The sequence below is a fragment of the Chinchilla lanigera genome, unplaced genomic scaffold, assembly GCF_000276665.1.
Source record: "Chinchilla lanigera isolate Chin_1 unplaced genomic scaffold, ChiLan1.0 scaffold00001, whole genome shotgun sequence".
In the NCBI taxonomy this organism is placed as follows: domain Eukaryota; kingdom Metazoa; phylum Chordata; class Mammalia; order Rodentia; family Chinchillidae; genus Chinchilla; species Chinchilla lanigera.
The window spans coordinates 31,401,469-31,419,802 of NW_004955402.1; the positions used below are offsets into that span (position 1 = coordinate 31,401,469).

An 18,334-nucleotide genomic window follows, 5' to 3' on the forward strand; every position below is an offset into this window, starting at 1 on the left:
TATATATATATAAAAACACAGCCTGACCCTACAGTGAGAAGAGAAGGCCTGGTCTAACAGGGCCGCTCCTCTGGGGAGTTGTCCTTCACAAAGTCACTCCCTTTGCCCTTCCCCAAGGGTGTTGACCCTTCCTAATCCTTTTATGTCATCTTCTCCCCTTTGCCCAGCTTTCTAAATTCGAAAGAGAAGCCCCACCTAAAATGGTTAAGATATGAACTGTTAAATAATCTTTCTCTAGATTTACATAACACAGAACATCTGGTGATCTTTGTAACACCCCTCCTACTTCTCTGCATCAGCTCACACAAACCATGGAAACCGATGTGAGGTGTGACTTGCAGAAAAGTAATATACTGTCTAAAAAGAACTACCAGAGCCAGCCCCAGGAGGCCAGGTCCACTGGGATGGTCTAGAGAAGAAGACAAAAAAAAAAAAAAGGCCCTGGTTGATGAAAACCCTGTTTAGCCTGTAGACTTCCTGCCCTGCTCCTCCTGCCCTCCCTATAAAGCTTTGTGTACTCCTGCGCCCCTGAGGTTGGAGCTTTGAAGTTGATAGCCCTCTGGCTTTTCCAGCACTTGCCCTTGAATAGCCTGATTCCTTACTACCAGCTGTCATCTCTGAAACAGTGGCCTTCAAGGGGCCATCAGCCCAGACTTTATTGCAATAGCAATGAGGGGCTTAGGTTGAGATAAGAGGGAACTAGAGACTGATTTGAGTAGGTGGCTGCAAAGCACCAGGGCAGAGGCAGTGCCCATGTCCTGGGGAGTGATCTGCCATCCATCCCCTAACACCTGCCCCCTCCATGCAGGGTCCAGGTCTACTTGCAACACTAGCACCACTGATTTCCCAAAGACCACCTCTGCTTGGAAGTGGATTTGGGGGAGGAACTGTGCACTGAAGTGCACCTCAAAGACAGGAGATGTAAATGGAGTCGAGAGGACCAACCAGGCCAATTGCCACCATCACTGGGGAAAGTTCAGTCTCCAGCTCTCACAAGGCAGCTTGGGGAATTAGGCTCCCCACCCGCTCTTGGCGGGACTGCAAATCACCACCACCACAGTCTCTTTGGAGCACAACATTTTGCTCCTGCCACCTTGATTATAAATAGTGACAGATTTTATCTTATATAAACTTTACAGCTTGTTGTTGTTTTAGATTTTTTTGTTTTGGTTTTGTTTGGAGATTTGCTTTTTGGTCTTTTTTTCTTTTCTTTGAGACCAGGTCTGGCTGTCTAGCCCAGGCTGGCCTCAAACTTGTGATCCCCTACCTCAGCCTCCCGAGGGCCGGGATTATAGGCATGTGTGGCCACGCCCAGTGAATTTCATAAGCTTTAAAAATTATGTCTCAAAAATAAATATGTTAATTAATTAATTAATCTCATTTTATCTCTTAGCCCTCAAGGTTATAAACTTCACTGCTGTCCAACATAGAGAAGAAGAACCTAAAAGAGGGGCCACATTGCTAGTGTAACCTCTGCTGGGGTGAGAAGATACAAGTCCACTCCATTACCAGAAAGGAAATCTACCCGCAGACAGTCTAAATCCAGGGCCAACTCCAGTCCCTCAGGGACTCTCCATTGTCTCTCCCTCTAACCAAGAGCCCATCCAATAAACTTCCAGAACTTCCTCCTTGTTCCCTCCCTGTGGTCCTGACCACTCTCAGTGGCTCCCAAGTTGGCCCCTTAGCTATGCCACAGAAGTGCATTTGGACTTAGAGGTAAAAATTACTGGGGCTGGGGATTTAGCTCAGCGGCACAGCGCCTTCCTGGCAAGCGCAAGGTCGTGAGCTCCATTCCCAGTACCAGAAAAAAAAAAAAAATTACCTATCAGCCCCAGACCAGATGGACCTGAATCAGCACTTTCTTAAGATCCCAGGTGATCCTATGACCATGAAAGATTTAGAATTATTGTTCTAGAGCCTCAGACCCTCTGGAGGGGAATCTGGTCACAAAAGTGAATGATAGCTATCCAGTCTTTTTCCTGCAAACACTGGCAACTTCCCATTGCCTCCAGTCTCTCAGTTATGGTGTTGACAGCCTCTGCCCCTCAGCTTTTTTCTACATCTTGCCAAAAACCTCACTAGAAGGTAGTGAGGAAGGGGAGAAAAGGAGAACATAGAGGTACACTGAAAATGCAGGAAAGGAGGGCAGGAAGGAAGGAAGAAGGAAGGCAGGCAGGCAGGCAGGCAGGAAAAGGCCAGGGTTCACAGAGAAGGTGCCTGGTTGGGTCCCTCTACTTCCCCGTCTCCTACCCTGGAAAATCATCCAGCAGTTCCCCTATTGGTTTTCCATATGACTAAACAGCACGGGTCCTATCTCATCACAGCACCAGCCACCTGGCAGCCTGTCCCCAGTTCCTCCAGCTCCCAGAGCCCGGTGGAGCCTGCAGACCCAGGCACACCACCCAGCCCCACCTTCTTTCACCACACTCATGCAGAAAGGGCTCTCACTGGTGACCTGGCTGGGTGTGGGGCTGCTGGGTCTCCAGATGCTTCACCATGGAGGGGTCCATTCGACTGCTAGCCTACTTGGCGTGTGTCATCCCAATGGGTAAGTTTCAACTATCCTCCAAGGCCCAGAATAGACAAAATCTTACTGTGGTCTCCTCTCAGACCTCAGCATCTAGGTTTTCCCAGAGCTGCCAGACCTGGGTAGGAGGAGAAGCTGTGCTTTAAAGGGCTATCCTGACAGAAGCCAGTTCAAATGTGGGTGGGCTTTGCCTTGGGATTCCGGGCGATTTGAAGCAGTCTCCTGACTTCCGGGGCCTCAGTGTCTCCACTGAACAAAGGCCCCCTCTCCCACTTATTGCTGAGGGGTGAAGAACTGGCCCAGCATGGGGAAGACTGTGTGAGCTCTGAATACCCTTGGTTGTTGCTGCCATCCCAGGGCTTTGTCTTGATGCTCACAACCCAGGGGACAAGGCGAGAAAAGCACAGTTGTCTGGCAACCGTGTCGGGATAAGATGGAATGATTTCATGAGGGGAACTGGATCAGTGATGGAGGCCGCCCTGACCTCCCAGCGGGAGTGAGAATGCTCCCATGGCAGGCTAAAGTTACCATGTCGCTTCACTCAGTGAACTGGTGCCTGTGGACACAGTGCCTTGCAAAGGGTGCAAAGGGACCAGGGACCATCTGCATCTGATCTCAGGGGAGGACATAGACCCTTTGGCTCCATCTGAGACCTGCAGAATCAGAGTACCAGGTAGCAGGGCCAAGGAATCTTCATTTCCAACCCTCTTCTTGGGTGATCCTGCTGCCCAGCACAGTTGAGGGCAAGGGGTAGAAATGGCCAGGGCAATTTTCTTCAGCCCTGCTCAGCAGGCCCAGTCCTTTCCCAGTCCAGACGCCAAAGTCCCTTCCATACTCTGCTCCTGGCGTCTGCAACTGTGCCTCCGTGAGCCCGGCCATCTCATGTGCTGCATCCTGGCGCTGTGATGTCGTAAGCTGTCAGTTGTTGGCACGGGGTCCTGCTTCCACACCTGGATGACAAACTTCCACACCTCTGACTCCTGTTCCTTCCCCCTTAGCACTTATCACAGTGTGGGGTTCGTTTCTGGTCTGGTTTGCACGGTGTAGAAAGCACCCGTGTAGTTCCAACGAAGTGCTGGGTGCTGTGGTAACTCTCATAATCCTGTAGCCCTGTGCAAGGGGAACAATTCCTATTCCCTCTTCACTGGTGAGGAAATGGCACACAGAGGCTCAGTGAGCAGCATATGAATCCTGCTGCACATGACTCCAGCTCACACTGTCATTGTCCCATGACAGGGACCCGAATAAGGGAAGAGCTCTCTTCTCCCAAGCTGACCTAACTCAGCCATCTTTCCAGGATGATTTAGGGCTGGGTCCCACTAAGAGGGCGGGAGTTGGGGGAGGTGACCCTGTTCAGTGCTAAGGTCGTGGACAGGTGAGCTGTTAAGGACATGGATGCTGATGTCAGACACAGCTTTGAATCGTGGCTCTGCCATTCACTAGCTGTGCGCCTGGAACAATGTCTAATTCATGGTTCTGCCGAGCCCATGTAGCTCCTGGTGCTCAGAAGCTGGACAATAAGTGGTAGCTAAATCCCACAGAAATCACATTGCTTCAAGAGAGATGGTCTTTGGTGGTTTGAGTCAGAGTTTGCTTATTTTTCTCCTGCTGAAGGTCAGCTGCTATGAATCAGTTAAAGACAAAAATATTTAGAGAAAGCATGAGCCAGCCACAAGTTCAAGAACCAAAGACAAACTGCACACATGCTCTAGCTGTATGTGGCCATCATCAGAGAGACCAACACATGCGTGGGCCAGCTCACTGAAGAGACCCTTTAGCCCTACATACCAGTGGCTGCTTTGTGGCAAAAGCCACAAGGCCCAGGAACCAGGGGGATCCAGGAATACCACTTCCTGAACCCTTATGGTTTCTGCTCACCTGTGAGCCTCCCCAGGTGGCCCAGCTAGAGGACACAGGCTGCTGCCTGGAAAGGAAACCCTGAGGACCGGGCTCAGCCCCACTGCCATGTGCAAGTGCCCTAGGGCCCTTGAGCAGGGCACCCCACTAACACGGGCCCAGTGGTCACATCACTGCCCTGTCATATCTAGAAATATGGCCCAAGGGAGGGCCTGATACAAGTGGGAGGAATCCGTCTCCGGAACGATCCTTCCCATGCCCTCCTCCTTCACACTGATGCCACCCACATCCAGCACCCAATCCCCTAACCCAGTGGCAGTGAACTATAGCATGTGTGCCACAGCCAGCTGTGTTATCATTGAAAGTTCTAAAAGGTTCGCCATCAGTGCATCCCTCAGGGTCTTCCTTGCCTGTCTCTCTACTCCTCCCCAAATCTGGCATTAAAAAGCCAGAGAGGCCAGGCAGTGCGGGGAGGAGGAAGTACACTGGTCTGGGAGCTCTGCTCACCAGAGAGGCTGTGCAGGTTTCAGTGGGTCCACAGTCTGGGATAAGCAGGTGTGGCAATCACAATAGCTGCCATCCTTAGGGATCTCTGTACCAGACCAGTGGCCAACAGCCCATTTACTCTTCACCACAACCTACCTGCAAGGGTCAGGGCCTTGCCCCCGTTTTAAGGGTGCCACAGTGACTTTGCTGGGGCATCACTGCTTGGATGTGAACAGGAACCTTCTGAAGGCACACCTGGCTCCTCACACCACCTACACGCAGGGGGACCTGGGACAAAGCTTGGTGCTGAGAGTTATTTACTTTACCAGCTCTGAACCATGTAGAAAAACAAGCCAAGATGGTAACACAAATGGCAGCAGTCACCCAAGGCCCTGGGGCTGCTTGGGTGCGATGTGAGGAAAGGTCAGGGAGAAGAGAAGCAGCTGTTGTAGGGCCCGCAGGAAGCAGGAAGGCTTAATGTGTGGGACTCTTCTGCTCCCTGTGGCTGTTCTGAGCATATTTGCTGGACTGGGGAAGGGAGGAGAAAAGAAGCCAGGCAAGTGTGGCAGGGACAGGCAAAGTGGGAGAAGTGCTCTATGGTGTGCACCGGCCCTAGGACAAGGGCAGCATGGGCTTTGCAACCCCATAAACCCAGGTGAACAGGCCACACCCTCAACCCCTCGGCAGGAGGAATGGGTTAAGGGGAAGGCAGGCTGACCCTGAGGGCAGTGGAGACCAGCCAGCCTTTGCTCACATTCCCTCACACTCATACTTGTGGAACCTTCTGGAGCTGGTTCACACGGAGGGATGGAACTCCTGCCTTCTGTCTTCTCTCTTTCCTGGCCTCCCCAGTCTCCATCGTGTTGGCAACGTGTCCTGACCACCTGAAAACGCAGGCGGAGATCTTGGGGAGCAAATTGAGGGGCAGGAGGAGCCCAGCAAGAGCCATTTCCTGTGGGGAAGTTTTCGTGGCCAGGGTAAACATGGCTTCTTGCCCCCAAACACCCTTTCCTGACCCTCCAAGAGATGGGTACATCTTTCCAGTGCCACAGTGCCCCTTGCCCAGCACTGAAGCCACTTCCTGACAACACCCTTGTTAGTGTGCCCAGGGGCCTCAAGGAGGGCAACCTCTTTCAATAGCTGGGCTTGGCAGATTGGCTGCCTGTCAACTGGGAGTGTCAGGCCTGCATGTGGTGGAGGGGACAGAAGCACAGCAGGCCTCTGAGGGTCTCTGGTTCTAAGTGCCATGGTGCCAGCCCATGATGATGGGCCATTTGGCAGCATCTCTTCCCCAGCCTTAAAGTTCATACCTTGCTCCTTCCAGAAACGTGTAAAGCCCACCCCAATGGACCCAATGCTGTTGATATGCCATTCTTTGAAAGCACCCCCTCTGGTCCCACTGTGACCACCACGGAGCTCGTCTAACTGTCTATGGAGCTTCAGGAGGTTCTTTAATCCCAGCCATTATGAAATACATCAAAAAACACACACAAAGTAACTGTGTGGTGGTGGTGCACACCTGTAATCCCAGCACTTGGAAGGCTGAGGCAGGAGGATCGCCATGAGTATGAGGCCAGCCTGGGTTACATAGGGAGTTCAAGGCCAGCCTGCGCTACATAGCAAGACCCTTTCTCAAAAAACAAAACAAAACATAATGCACAGAGTTATCTGTCTGCCTTCTGCCATGAAACTGATTAGCAGCGTCCCTTAGAATTAACAAAGTATGACTGCATTCAGCACCCAGCAGGGGTTCCAAAACCTTTGGCCAACTGTGGTCAAAACCAGGGATTCTATTTCTAGACCTGTACAATTCTATTTCTGAACCACCTACACTCTGAAGCTCTGTCCCTTTTAAAAATTTCCTTTGAGATGGGTTTTTGCTGCATAGTCCAGGGCTGCCCTTGAACTCAACTATGTAGCCCAGGTTGGTCTTGAACTCTCAATGCTCCTACCTTAGCCTCCTGGGTGTTAGGACTACTGTCACACCACCACACCTGGTTCAGCCTGTCCTTTCTCCATGAGTTCTGTTCTCACCATGGTCACTCTGTTGTGGGGGTTTGGGGGCATCAGATCAACTCCTCCCTAACATCATGAGCAAGGCCTGATACGTAGGAACTCAAGCAGTGCCCCATTCCCGTTTAGATCACCAGGAGGTGGCCAAAAGTTACAGTGCTTTAGTGATTGGCTGTGAAGGACAGTCAAGTCATGGGGACATCTTTGCCAGTGTCTGCATTTTCAAGCTAGCGAGTGGCTTCTTTTTAAGTACCCAAAAGGCTTTAATTTAACTAGTCGTAGAACATTCTATGTATTTCCATGTTTATTCAAATTTGGTTTTGGGACATAGATATTTATATTTAAAAGTCACTCTAGAAAACAACTAGAAATATCATCCTATGAGTGAGCCTGCTGAGGCCAGAGAGCTATGGAAACTTACCCAAGGCCCCAAAGTCAGCTCCAAAGCTATGACTGGCACCCACCAGATCCAACGTGCCATCCTCAAGGTGCACCACTGGACAGGACACCTCTTGTGACATCAACTTTTGTGGTGACTCAAACAATCACTGTGCACACCTGCCCCACCAGCCTGCTGCGTGCCATGGTGATTTGGGGCTGTCTGGGTTTAGTCCTTCTCTGAGTGGTCCTCTGACCCTGCACTTTTTGTCGTTTTTGCTCTGAGCCACCATTACATTGCTTTTGCTGAACCATTGAGGGATTGTCAGCTGTTATTTCTTCTTGCTGCCTCCAAAGGGCCTGCAGACAGAAACCACTTTCCAGCTTCTCCACTGTTATTTCCCTGACTGGAAAGCTAAATAAACTTGTTAGAACTGTGTGTAAATTAAAAACAACAGCTGGGTGTGGCAGCCCATACCTGTAATCCCAGCTACTCGGGAACAGACGGCAGGAGAATTACAACTTTAAGCCCAGCCTGGGCAACTTAAGGAGATCCCTATCTTAAAAAATAAATAAATGAATAAAAGGCAACAGCAGAGCACTAGCCGGACTGTCAATCTATTGAGGGGAGCATTGTCCCTGGAGCTGTATGAACAGTAAACTCTCAAGAAATAGAGTGATCTATAGAGTGATAAGTAAATGATTAATTTCCAGTAGAGCTAAGGGCAAGAACTGGGCTATTTTACTTTCACTGGTCTAAAATGCCCCATGCAACTGTCAAGGATTTGGTGTAGGAGTGTGTGAGCCCTGCTGGGCTATTACCCCGGGGATCTCTTCCCCACTGGTTAGGAATTGCCTATCCCTCTGCTCACTCCAGGCCCAATCACAGGACTGGTGAGGGAAAGAACCCAAGAGGAGCATGTGCTGTGCATAGGAATAGCAGGGCGAGCTACCTGCTTGGTTCCATTCAGTCCTCCATCCTCTGAGGAAGCTGATAGTTCCCCATTTCACAGCAGAGGAGCCTGGGGCCTGCCATATCAGTAATTTGCCTGAAGATCACCCAGTTCATGAAGGAGCCTGACCCAGTGCCAAGCACAGGCAAGGTGCTTGATGAAAGCACACCCTGAGATGGGAGGGTCATCTAGGCCATCTGTGCCAAAGTGGGCAGGCTTTGTACCTCCTGTTGACCCCTGGAGACTGATACACATGAGGCAGACAGATTAGAGACCCTGCAGTAAGGGGCCACGGTTCCATTTCAGGCATCATCCCTGCTCCATCTCAGCAGCCTGGCAGGAGCTGCCAGAGGCAATGCTAAATATCACCGGATGCTAGGAAGCTTGGGCCTCTGCCAAAGCAAATGCCTTTGTTCCCTGGACAGTTCTCACCCTCACCCTCACCTTAAGTCACCTGGGCGGGCTCATCCAAAGGTCTCCGTGTAAGAGGGAGTCCAGTGCCTGCCTCTTTGCACGCCATTCAGCAGGTAAACCGGAAGCCCACACCTCCTTTTTCATGCATCCTCCAATCCCTGCCCCTGCCCAGTGTCCGCACACCCGTCTCCACTCACCCCACCCTCTCCTGCCAGCCTGACCCCTCCCTTCCGCTGTCTCATAGCAATTCAGTTGAGCATCAATTACCAGGAGGTAGACATCAATTACAGGTGCCAGGCAACAGCCACACAGATGTAGTCTCCACCCTCCAAGAGCTTTAGATAAGAGGCACAGCCAGGCAATGCCCAGATTTGGAAGTGCATATGCCAGCCCTGGTGGGAACAGAGGAGGGATGCCAGAGCCAGGCTTGGGATTCATGGAAGGCTTCCTGCCGTAGAAACAGCTCAGCAGAAGACTGAGAATGGGAGGAAGCTGGTTAGTGAAATGGGCCAGGAACCATATTCAGACAAAGCGATATTGTTCATGTTCATCATTAGAGCACCTGGCAGACAGCAGTGTACCTAAGTGTTCACAGAGCTGTCTACCTTTCTGAGCTGTGGGCTCCTGCAGGCTGATAAGGTACCCTGTTCATTTTTGTCCCTGCAGCTCATAGCCAGGTGCCTGCTGTGGAGTGGGAAAGTGTCCAACGCAAGCTGAACTGGTGAACACACAGCAGCCACGGGGAATCAGTGCCTGGCTCTGTGATACCTGCAGGATGCACACGATCAGGGGAGCCGAGGTCACAGAGGGTGGGAAGTGGCAGAGAAACTGAGGCAGAATATGAACTTTCAAATAGGCGAGACACTTTAAGTCGCTAGACATGCTCACAAAACTGGCACAACCTTCAGATGGGGTTTCTCGAATTTGGAACAAGGCTTTTTGATTGTTAATGAAAGAACTCACAAGTTCTTAGTAGGAATAGATGTCAAGTCCTCCACCCGAGTTCCAAAAAATAATCCTACTTGTCCAGAGCGAAAGAGATTAAGCCTAAAAGCATTGTTATGAAAACAGAACTGGGGGTTTTACCAGATGGCAGGCTGGCCACGAGCCCACAGTGCAATTTTATTGGCAGCCCAGCTCCCACAGTCTGGGCACCTCTGTGGGACTCACGGCTCTCTGCGGGTGCAGCACACCTGGAGTCACCTGAAGCCACCTGGGTCAGGACACTGCTCTAAAGGAGAGGACAGGGCGCGGCGGGTGAGGTGCGACTTTTCCACCATGGGAAGAGGATTTGCATGCTCCACCCAGTCAGGGCAGTCCTGTGGGTATCAACAGACACTGGTTCTGTGCAGGACAAATGTCCTGACCTGAGGGTTATTCACAAGCGGATAGTCTGCTGGTGCTACACTGAGGGTATTCCTGCCCAAGGAGTGAATCAGGCTACATTGCCTCCTGGAGCAAAAAGCACTGGGTTTGGAGTCAGAAAACCTGGGCCTTTTCTATCTTCTACCTGCATGAACCTAGGTCATCATTTCCTTATCCAAGCAATATCTACTTTGTCTTTCCCCCTGGGGTTCTCTGAGGGCCACACAACATGGAACAGGAGAAAGCTGTGTAACTTCAGTGTCTAGTGTTATTTCCTCCAAAGATCTCTTCTGTGCACTGCTCCCCACCCAGGGCACTGGCTGCATAGGCTTAGCAGCACCATTTCCTATGGAGGTACCACCGCTGGCCTGACCCACCTCCAAAGCAGCAATAACACAGGGTCCTGTGGCTCAAAGGCCCCGAGATGAGCTCTAGGCAAAGCTCAGCTTCCAGGCCTGCTCTCAACGTTTTGGTGGTTCACAGGGTGGGAGGAAGGGAAATTGAGTCAGAACCACCCATCTGCACACAACAAGGAAGCAGTCCAGTTGCCCAGCGCCCTGCTCTTTGAGCTCCCTGTCTGACGCTAGCGTTTTGGGAAGTCAGCCAAGGCGGTCTACTTGGGTTGACTTGGATTTGGGAGGAGTCTCATTCGTCAACTCAAAATATTAGCTTTAAAACATTGTTCCCTTTTCTGGCCTCAGTTTTCCCTGTGTAAATGGGAATGTTGTTGACCTCAAATGAACCCAAGAGTTCCTGCGGGTGGTGAAGTGAGATAGTGTGTATCTAGACATCGGCTTTACCTCAGCCTAGCCGTGTGACCCCAGACAATTACTCAAATTCTCTGTGCCTCAGTTTAACATGTAACCGGAGATAACTATGTTTACCTCTAGGATCACTTGTAAGAACTAAAAGAGATACTACTGAGAATTTGCTCAACACAGAGGTGCACAGTAAGTAACTTTATGACCATCTCCTTGGAAATCCTGAGATTGTTGTAGCCACAGGATACCAGGGGTTTTCCACAGCAGGAGGGCCAGATTTGAGGAGCAAAAGCTAAGGGGAAGACTATGGAATTTGGATGAGGCCAAATTCCCCGAATGAGGCAAAGAGCCCCAAGGAACAGGGAGAAAGATCCAGGGACCATTCCCTCCACTCACGGGAGTACAGGGTTGGGAAGATTCTTAAGTGAGGAAGTGGGGTTCTGGACATCTGGATTGTCCTGAGCCTTGGGGTTTCCAGACGCCCCCACCAGGGGCTTTTCCTGAGTCCTGGGGTTTCCAGGGCCCCCAGGACGGGCCCCCAGCCCAGGCTCGACGCCCGCCCCTCCCGCAGGTGCGCCGGCGCAGCGCTGGTCCATGCAGGTGCCGGCCGAGGTGAGCGCGGCGGCGGGCGAGGCGGCGGTGCTGCCCTGCACCTTCACGCACCCGCACCGCCACTACGAGGGGCCGCTGACCGCCATCTGGCGCGCGGGGGCGCCCTACGCGGGCCCGCAGGTGTTCCGGTGCTCGGCGGCGCGCGGCAGCGAGCTCTGCCAGACTGCGCTGAGCCTGCACGGCCGCTTCCGCCTGCTGGGTAACCCGCGCCGCAACGACCTGTCGCTGCGCGTCGAGCGCCTCGCCCTGGCCGACGACGGCCGCTACTTCTGCCGCGTTGAGTTCGCCGGCGACATCCACGACCGCTACGAGAGCCGCCACGGCGTCCGGCTGCGCGTGACCGGTGAGGCGGGCCGGGTCCGAACCTCTCCCGCCGTCCCAGTCCCAGTTCCGCGGGCGGAGCCGGTGCCGGGGCCCGAGCCGCGTCCGCGATAGGAAATGGACAAGAACTAAGCCCTCTCTTCTCCCCCTGCGGGTCTCAGACCAAGCCTGGTCCCGGAAAGAGTGGGCTGGGGCCCGGGGATCGGCGTTGTGATGCAGCCCGTAGACCGTGGCTGACCCCAGTAGCTCGCAGGCCAGGGTGAGGTGAAAGGAGGGAACGACCCCGAACGCGACGAGCGCTGCGGGGAGTGTGTGCCCCGAGCCCCCGCGCTCCCGGACGAGCGCACACGACGCTGGGCGCTGTACTAGACCCTAAGATACGAAGATCCCGCGCCAGGGTCCCAGGCCCTTAAGGCAGTGGCTCTCCACTCCGGGGCCCAGCTCTGCGACGTGACATTAATGACCCTTTAGCGAGCACCTCTACGGGGTCGGGCCCTGCTCCAAGCGCCCCAAAGGGATTAATTAGCGAAGTTTTCCGAACAACCCCATAGGGTAAGGGCTGCTGGGATTTCCATTTTACACGTGGAGAAACTGAGGCGTAGAGAGACAGAACGGTTTGCCCAAAGCCACACTCGTTTGGGGACCCAGGCAGCCTGGCACCCAGACGCCCACTCCCTCCTCTGCTCCCCCCACTCCTGTGAAGCGCACAGAGGAGGGGCACCCCCTGCTTTTGCCCGCTGCTCGCGCTCTGCGCCCCGCTCTCTCACCCTCCCCCGCCTGGGCGCCGCTCAGTGACGGCCACCCGCCTTCTCCTCAGCAGCCGCGCCGCGGATCGTTAATATCTCCGTAGTGCCCGGCCCGGCACACGCCTTCCGCGCCCTCTGCACAGCCGAAGGGGAGCCGCCGCCCGACCTCACCTGGTCCGGCCCGGCCCTGGGCAATAGTTCGGCCGCCTTGCGGGGCCAAGGTCACGGCCACCAGGTGACCGCCGAGCTGCCCGCGCTGACCCGCGACGGCCGCTACACCTGCACAGCCACCAACACGCTGGGCCGCGCCGAGGCCAGCGTCTACTTGTTCCGCTTCCACGGCGCCAGCGGGGCCTCGGCGATCGCGCTGCTGCTTGGCGCGCTGGGCCTCAAAGTGCTCCTGCTGCTCGGCGCTCTGGCCGCGGGCGCTGCCCGCCGCCGCCTAGGTGGGTGCGCCCCGAACCTGCGTGGGCGCGAGGGGCGGGCGGGTCGGGTTCTCCTCCGAGGTAAGGCCATGTAGCTGAACACCCATCTAGCATGGTGGATCAGAATGTCCTTTTGCACCTGTACATCAGCTCACCTTCTTCTCCCTGGAGCGGGGAATCAGAGCCCCTTTGCCCCCGGAAAGCACTCTGTACGGCTCTCAGGCTTTCCCCACCATTCCTGTGTTACAAGCTTTGAGCTTTGTGCTGCGGGGCTCCTGGGAATACTGAGACGTCTAAGGCTGGCTTCCCTGCCCTCCAAAGGGGGCTGAGTTAGCAGATCATGGCAGCAAGCTGTGAGAAGGGAAGCCCTAGGCCCCAGAAACGGTAGCTGGTGGAGGATGGGGTGACATATTCTGGTGGGACCAGAGGGAAGGCCTTACACAGTAGCGAAGCTAGTGCACATGAACTGGGGCACGAGAAGCCAGTGGTCCACCCAGCAGAAGGCACAGCATGGGCGAAAGGGTGGCAGCTTGAGCTCAAAGGGTGTCCTTAGAGAGCTGCCGCACACCTCGGTCACTGAACCGCGCGGGAAATTTGCTGTGTCCCAAAGAGGGAGGGACTTCCTAGAGTGTCCAGTGCAGGTCACAGCACAAACCTCAAACTCTCCAGGGATGAAATCCAGAATTTGTCATGGTGGCCATGACTGCCACCCTTACTTTGGCCACCCTTGCTGGTTCTTCACACTTATCAAGCATTTGTGCTTGAGGTTCCTCAGAAAGGTATTCACTCCACCTCTGTCCTCATTACCTTCCAGTAAGCTTTCAGGTGGAGGCTTTGGTGTCACTTCTGCAGAGCCTGCTGCCCAGTCTGTTGCATGAGTCCCTGGGGCCTTTTCACGGTGGGCTGGGCAATGGTGGTAGGTGTGTAGGTGGAAGGCTGCAGTACAAACTTGTTCCTCTCTCTGTCCCTCGCACAGAGCTCCCGGCCACCCAGGACACCCATCCGCGGTAAGTGAGCTCACTGCCTCACCCAAATCACCTAACCTAGTCCCATTGACTAAGGGATATGGGCTTCTCACAGCTGGTGGCATAGGAGAAAGAAGAGGCACGGGACAGAGCCAGGGTCTTCCTGCCATAGCAGGTCCCCTCAGTCCAGCACCCCCTTCCCTGGACAGACAGGCCACGCTGACCACCTGTTCACTTATACTACCCATGCTCAGGGCCTGGCATTCGTGGTGCTGAGGGGTAATTCTACGACTGTGATACCTTCTTGCTTCCAGGGTGTTTCTTCTTCCTGTTCTCCTTCTTCCTCTTCTTCTTCCTCTTCTTCCCCTTCTCTTTCCTCCTCTTCTTCTTCTCCTTCTTCTTCTTCCTCTTAGAGACAGAGTATCAGTCTGTACTGCAGGCTGGCTTGCCTTGAACTCGCTTATGTAGCCAAGCTAGCCTCAAACTCATGATGATCCTCCTGCTTCAGCCTCCCAAGTGCTGGAACTACAGGCATGCACCACCATACCCTGCCCAGATGTTTCTTCCTGTAGTCCCCAGCATTCTAGAAGAACCAGTCCCTCACAGAAGCCACCATGGAGATACTCATTCTCCCAGGCACTGCTAAAGTCTTCCCAAAGTGTCATCACAGGTTCCAAAGGCCTGGCTTCAATGAGGGGCCTGTAGACCCCAGCTAAGAAGCCATTGACATGACAGCCATGCTCTCCTTCCCTGTGGTGTCTGCCTGCATGAAGGCCAATGCCATGCTAAAAGGGAAAGAAACCAGCCCTGGACCCTGGGTGCTCTGTGCCTGATGCTTGCTCGGGTGGGGCTGAGAGGAACCCAACCTTTTAGGGCCCACTGGACGAGCCCAGCCTTCTCTCCAGCTAGAGTATCCCCTGCAGTCTCCATAACTTGTCACATGTCCCTTTTCTATGTAATTTGCTATCACACCAAGGCCCCTGAATTAGAAAACTGACTGTTTTTAGGCGTTTTAAAAGTTTTCAAGTACTTTCTGTGTAGCAGGCCTTGGTTTGGATACTTAAGAAACAGAAAAATCTCTGAACTCACTTTCCAGTGAGAAATTTAATAAACACAGAAAAAATACCATGTTAGATTGTAAAATAAGAGACTTGAAGTGATGAAACAAAGCCCCAAGGGACAGGGTGACCACACTGGGCTGTGCTGCATTAGATCAGGACGTTCTCTCTGAGGACATGGCATGGGGGGCCGGAAGCTCGAGGCTGAGCCTAGGGTGGCAGACTCTAATAAGGGAAGAGGTGAGAAGACACAGGTGCATCTGGAGGGAGTTAGGTGTGTACAGAGCCTGGAGCAGGGCTGGGTACCCATTCTGAGGGTGGTAGGAAGTCACTGTGTAGTATAAGCAGGTGAGAACAAGAAGATCCAGGGGAGCTGGGAGGCTGTGGAGCTGTTCGGACAGAGGTGCCAGTGGCAGGGTGGGAAGGTGAGCAGAGGGGCTGACCCAATTGCAAAGTGGGCAGCTCATGCTGAGGGATGGAGCCAGGATACCCCAGGGTGAAGGCTGGGCCTGGGGGCTACTTACTGGGGTGATGAGGGGAGAAAAGAGTGCAGGGTGAGAGGATCATGGGGAAAGGCAGACATGGAAGCCTGAGGTGTCCTTTACTATGTCCCAGACAGAAGTCTGCAAAGCAGCCAGGCCCAGAGACATGGGTCTGCAGGTGAGGAACATGGAGTTGGATTGTGAAGCCTCTGACAAAATCACTTCCTGGAAACAGAGACTCTGTGGTATAGGATGCTGTCACCTACTCTTGGCCCTGCCTCTGACATTCAGTTAGTCCCCAAGCCCTCTTGGTTCTGGCCCTATTGTCCCCTATTGAGTGTCCTTTCTGCCTATTGCTAGGGAAAGTTTAGGAAATCAGAGATCTCCCCACATATCAGCTGATTAGTCACCTCTCTTCTGTCTGCAGACCCCAGGCTCAGGAATCCAGTTATGAAAATTTGGGCCAGATGAACTCCCGGAGCCCACAGTCTGCCACATGTTCCCCAAGAGGAGCTCCTCAGCCACCAGCACCTACTTGCGCACTGTGAAAAGTGGAAGCCAGGGCAAGGCTTGGCTGGTACAGCCCTTCCTAGTTCCCAGGAACCTTGGCAGCCCCCAGCTGAGGGATCAGTGGTCAGGAACCAGCTCACAGAGGTTCATCTGGCCGACTTACTTGAACTTCTGTCTTATGACCTCCATGCTATTCATGCCAGTGGGGCCAGCATTCTGAAAGTTTGTGTGTGTGTGTGTGTGTGTGTGTGTGTGTGCGCGCGCACCTGCACATGCCTTTGTTGGTCAGCTCTCCTGTTACTGGGACAAAACACCCACATCCACAAGTTAAAGGAGGAGAGGTTTAACTGGCTCACAATTTCAGAAGTTTCAGTCCAGAGTCAGCTTTGGCTGGCTTCAAGGGAGAAATGTCATGGCAGAAATGTGTGGTGGAGCCAAGCTGCTCACTTCGAGTGGGGAAGAGCACCAGCGAGAGATACCCTCCAAAGGCACCCCCAGAAACCTGCCTTCAACTGGGCCTCACCTCCTAACAGCACATCCAGCTGTGAACATCCGTGGGTTAGTCAGCTGATGAATACAGTAACCCCATGCTCCAGGCACCTTTCCTGGAGTCCCATAACCCAGCCAAGATGGCAACCTCAGCAGTCACAGTGTACCTCAGCATGGAACTTCTGGACAGCTTCCCTCATTCTTTTTTTTCCTAGGACACCGTAGTAAAGTAGATCGGAAACTGGTCATAGACTCTGGGGGCCCCAGGCTCCATCCTGCTCTACCAAGTTGCTATGTGGACTGGGATAATGTCTTCACCTCTCTGGATCTCAGTTCATCCACCATTGATCATGGGCAGGAATAGTCTTCCCCTCTGCCTAGTAGGTCTATCAAGATCTGAGGAAATAATAGATGTGACAGGGTTTTTGCAATGTTCAAGGCTGTCTCAGATTTGGGCCTTTGGACATGCAGAGTTTTTAGATAAGTTGGCAGTCACACCAGGCTTGTAATGAACAAAGCATTCCAGAGAAGTCGCAGACTGAGTTGTGCAAACTGAGGTCCAAGGAACATCAAGTCCTGGAAATTTGGTAGCAGGGAGAGGCCTGGAGTTCCTGCTTCTTGCATTATTCACCGAGATTGTCCCACACCCTCTGCTCACCTCTTACTGTCCCAGATGTTCTATACTGTCTTCAGCTGGGACCTCCAGGAGAAGGAACCAAAGAGCCATTATCTCAAAGCATCTGGAAGCTTCTGTCTCAAGGACTGAAAGCTGGGAGACCTGACAGGTGCTGTGGGACACTATAATCTATGGTCCACATCCTCCCTGGATGTGGGTCCAAAATGCACTGGCACTCTCACCCTATTTGCCCAAGCGCAATGAGGCTAGCCTTGTGGGGTGCTGCACTCCCTTTTACATATCAGCGTGAACTTACTGGTCCTACTAGCGAGAGGAGAGGCATGCTTGGGAGCCAGGCAAGAAGACAAGAGGAAGGGCCCACAAGATAGCAGACTAAAGAGGCCATGATGCTTTTCTGGGAAGATGCTGTGAAGGTTGAGAGGTTCACCCAGCTCCCCTCCTCACCACAGCCTTTGCCAGGGCAAGAGGGTGAAGGCAGCTCATTATTGGGATCCAACCAGAAGCCTGCCTGAGTGGTTGAGGTCACAGAAGTTGACATCTGTACCTTCTTGCAGGAGGACACATTTGGGCACCTCTATGGAGAGTCCTGTATCATCAGGGAAGTAGTTGGAGATACAGAAATGTGAGTGTTAGAACATCTGCTTGGGGACTGGGGATTTAGCTCAGTGGCAAAGTGCCTGCCTGGCAAGCGCAAGGTCGCGAGTTCAGTTCCCGGTACCGGAGAAAAACCAAAAAAAAAAAAAAAACAAACAAACAAAAAAAACCAAAAAAAAAAAGAACATCTGCTTGGTCTTTGAAGCCAGTTTCACACACACACAAAAATAAGTAAATTAAAATTTAAAAAAAATATATATATAGTAATGTGAATTATTGCTTCTGTATCTGCTGTGTGCTAGGAATTGGGCAACACGTTTAAGGCTACAAAAATGAAGGAGTAGCCTGTATCAGTCCAGCGGGGCTAGATTGTTCTTCTGTAACAAACTCCAAATCAGCAGCTAAAAACAAGTTTATTTCTTGCCAGTGCTACAGGCCCATCACAGACAGACAGGGAGGCTTCACACATTGTTACTCAGGGACCCGGGCAGAATCCATCATCTCTTACGTTGTGGACTGGAGGGAAGAATCCTCTAGAGGGAGCTGGGTGTGAATGCCCACTACTCAAGAAGCTGAAGCAAGAGGATTCCAAGTTTGAGGACTTCCTGGGCAATTTACTAAGACCCTGTCTCAAAAAAATAATAATAACAGAAAGGGCTGGTGACATAGCTCAGTGGTAGAATGCCCCTAGGTTTGATCCTCAGTAACACACACACACACACACACACACACACACACACT

General features: G+C 52.8%; 1 protein-coding gene and 1 long non-coding RNA gene across 2 annotated transcripts in view; one reads left to right on the forward strand and one right to left on the reverse strand.

Moving 5' to 3' along the window:
- LOC102025528 overlaps positions 1-7,730 on the reverse strand; it is a 39,597-nt gene extending 31,867 nt beyond the window's left edge. The window contains exons 1-4 of the long non-coding RNA XR_001232668.1: positions 7,305-7,730; positions 5,643-5,754; positions 5,027-5,158; positions 2,595-4,149 (exon numbers count right to left, since the gene is read on the reverse strand). This is a non-coding gene — a long non-coding RNA (uncharacterized LOC102025528). The remainder of the gene's footprint in view (positions 1-2,594; positions 4,150-5,026; positions 5,159-5,642; positions 5,755-7,304) is intronic.
- Siglec15 (sialic acid binding Ig-like lectin 15) lies at positions 2,297-17,486 on the forward strand. Its single transcript, XM_013510392.1, is given in 7 exon segments — positions 2,297-2,548; positions 10,884-10,943; positions 11,326-11,709; positions 12,508-12,879; positions 13,835-13,865; positions 15,791-15,836; positions 15,838-17,486. Coding segments are annotated over 7 exon segments (1,695 nt in total). The 5' UTR covers positions 2,297-2,496; the 3' UTR covers positions 16,588-17,486.
- The last annotated feature ends 848 nt before the right edge of the window (positions 17,487-18,334 follow it).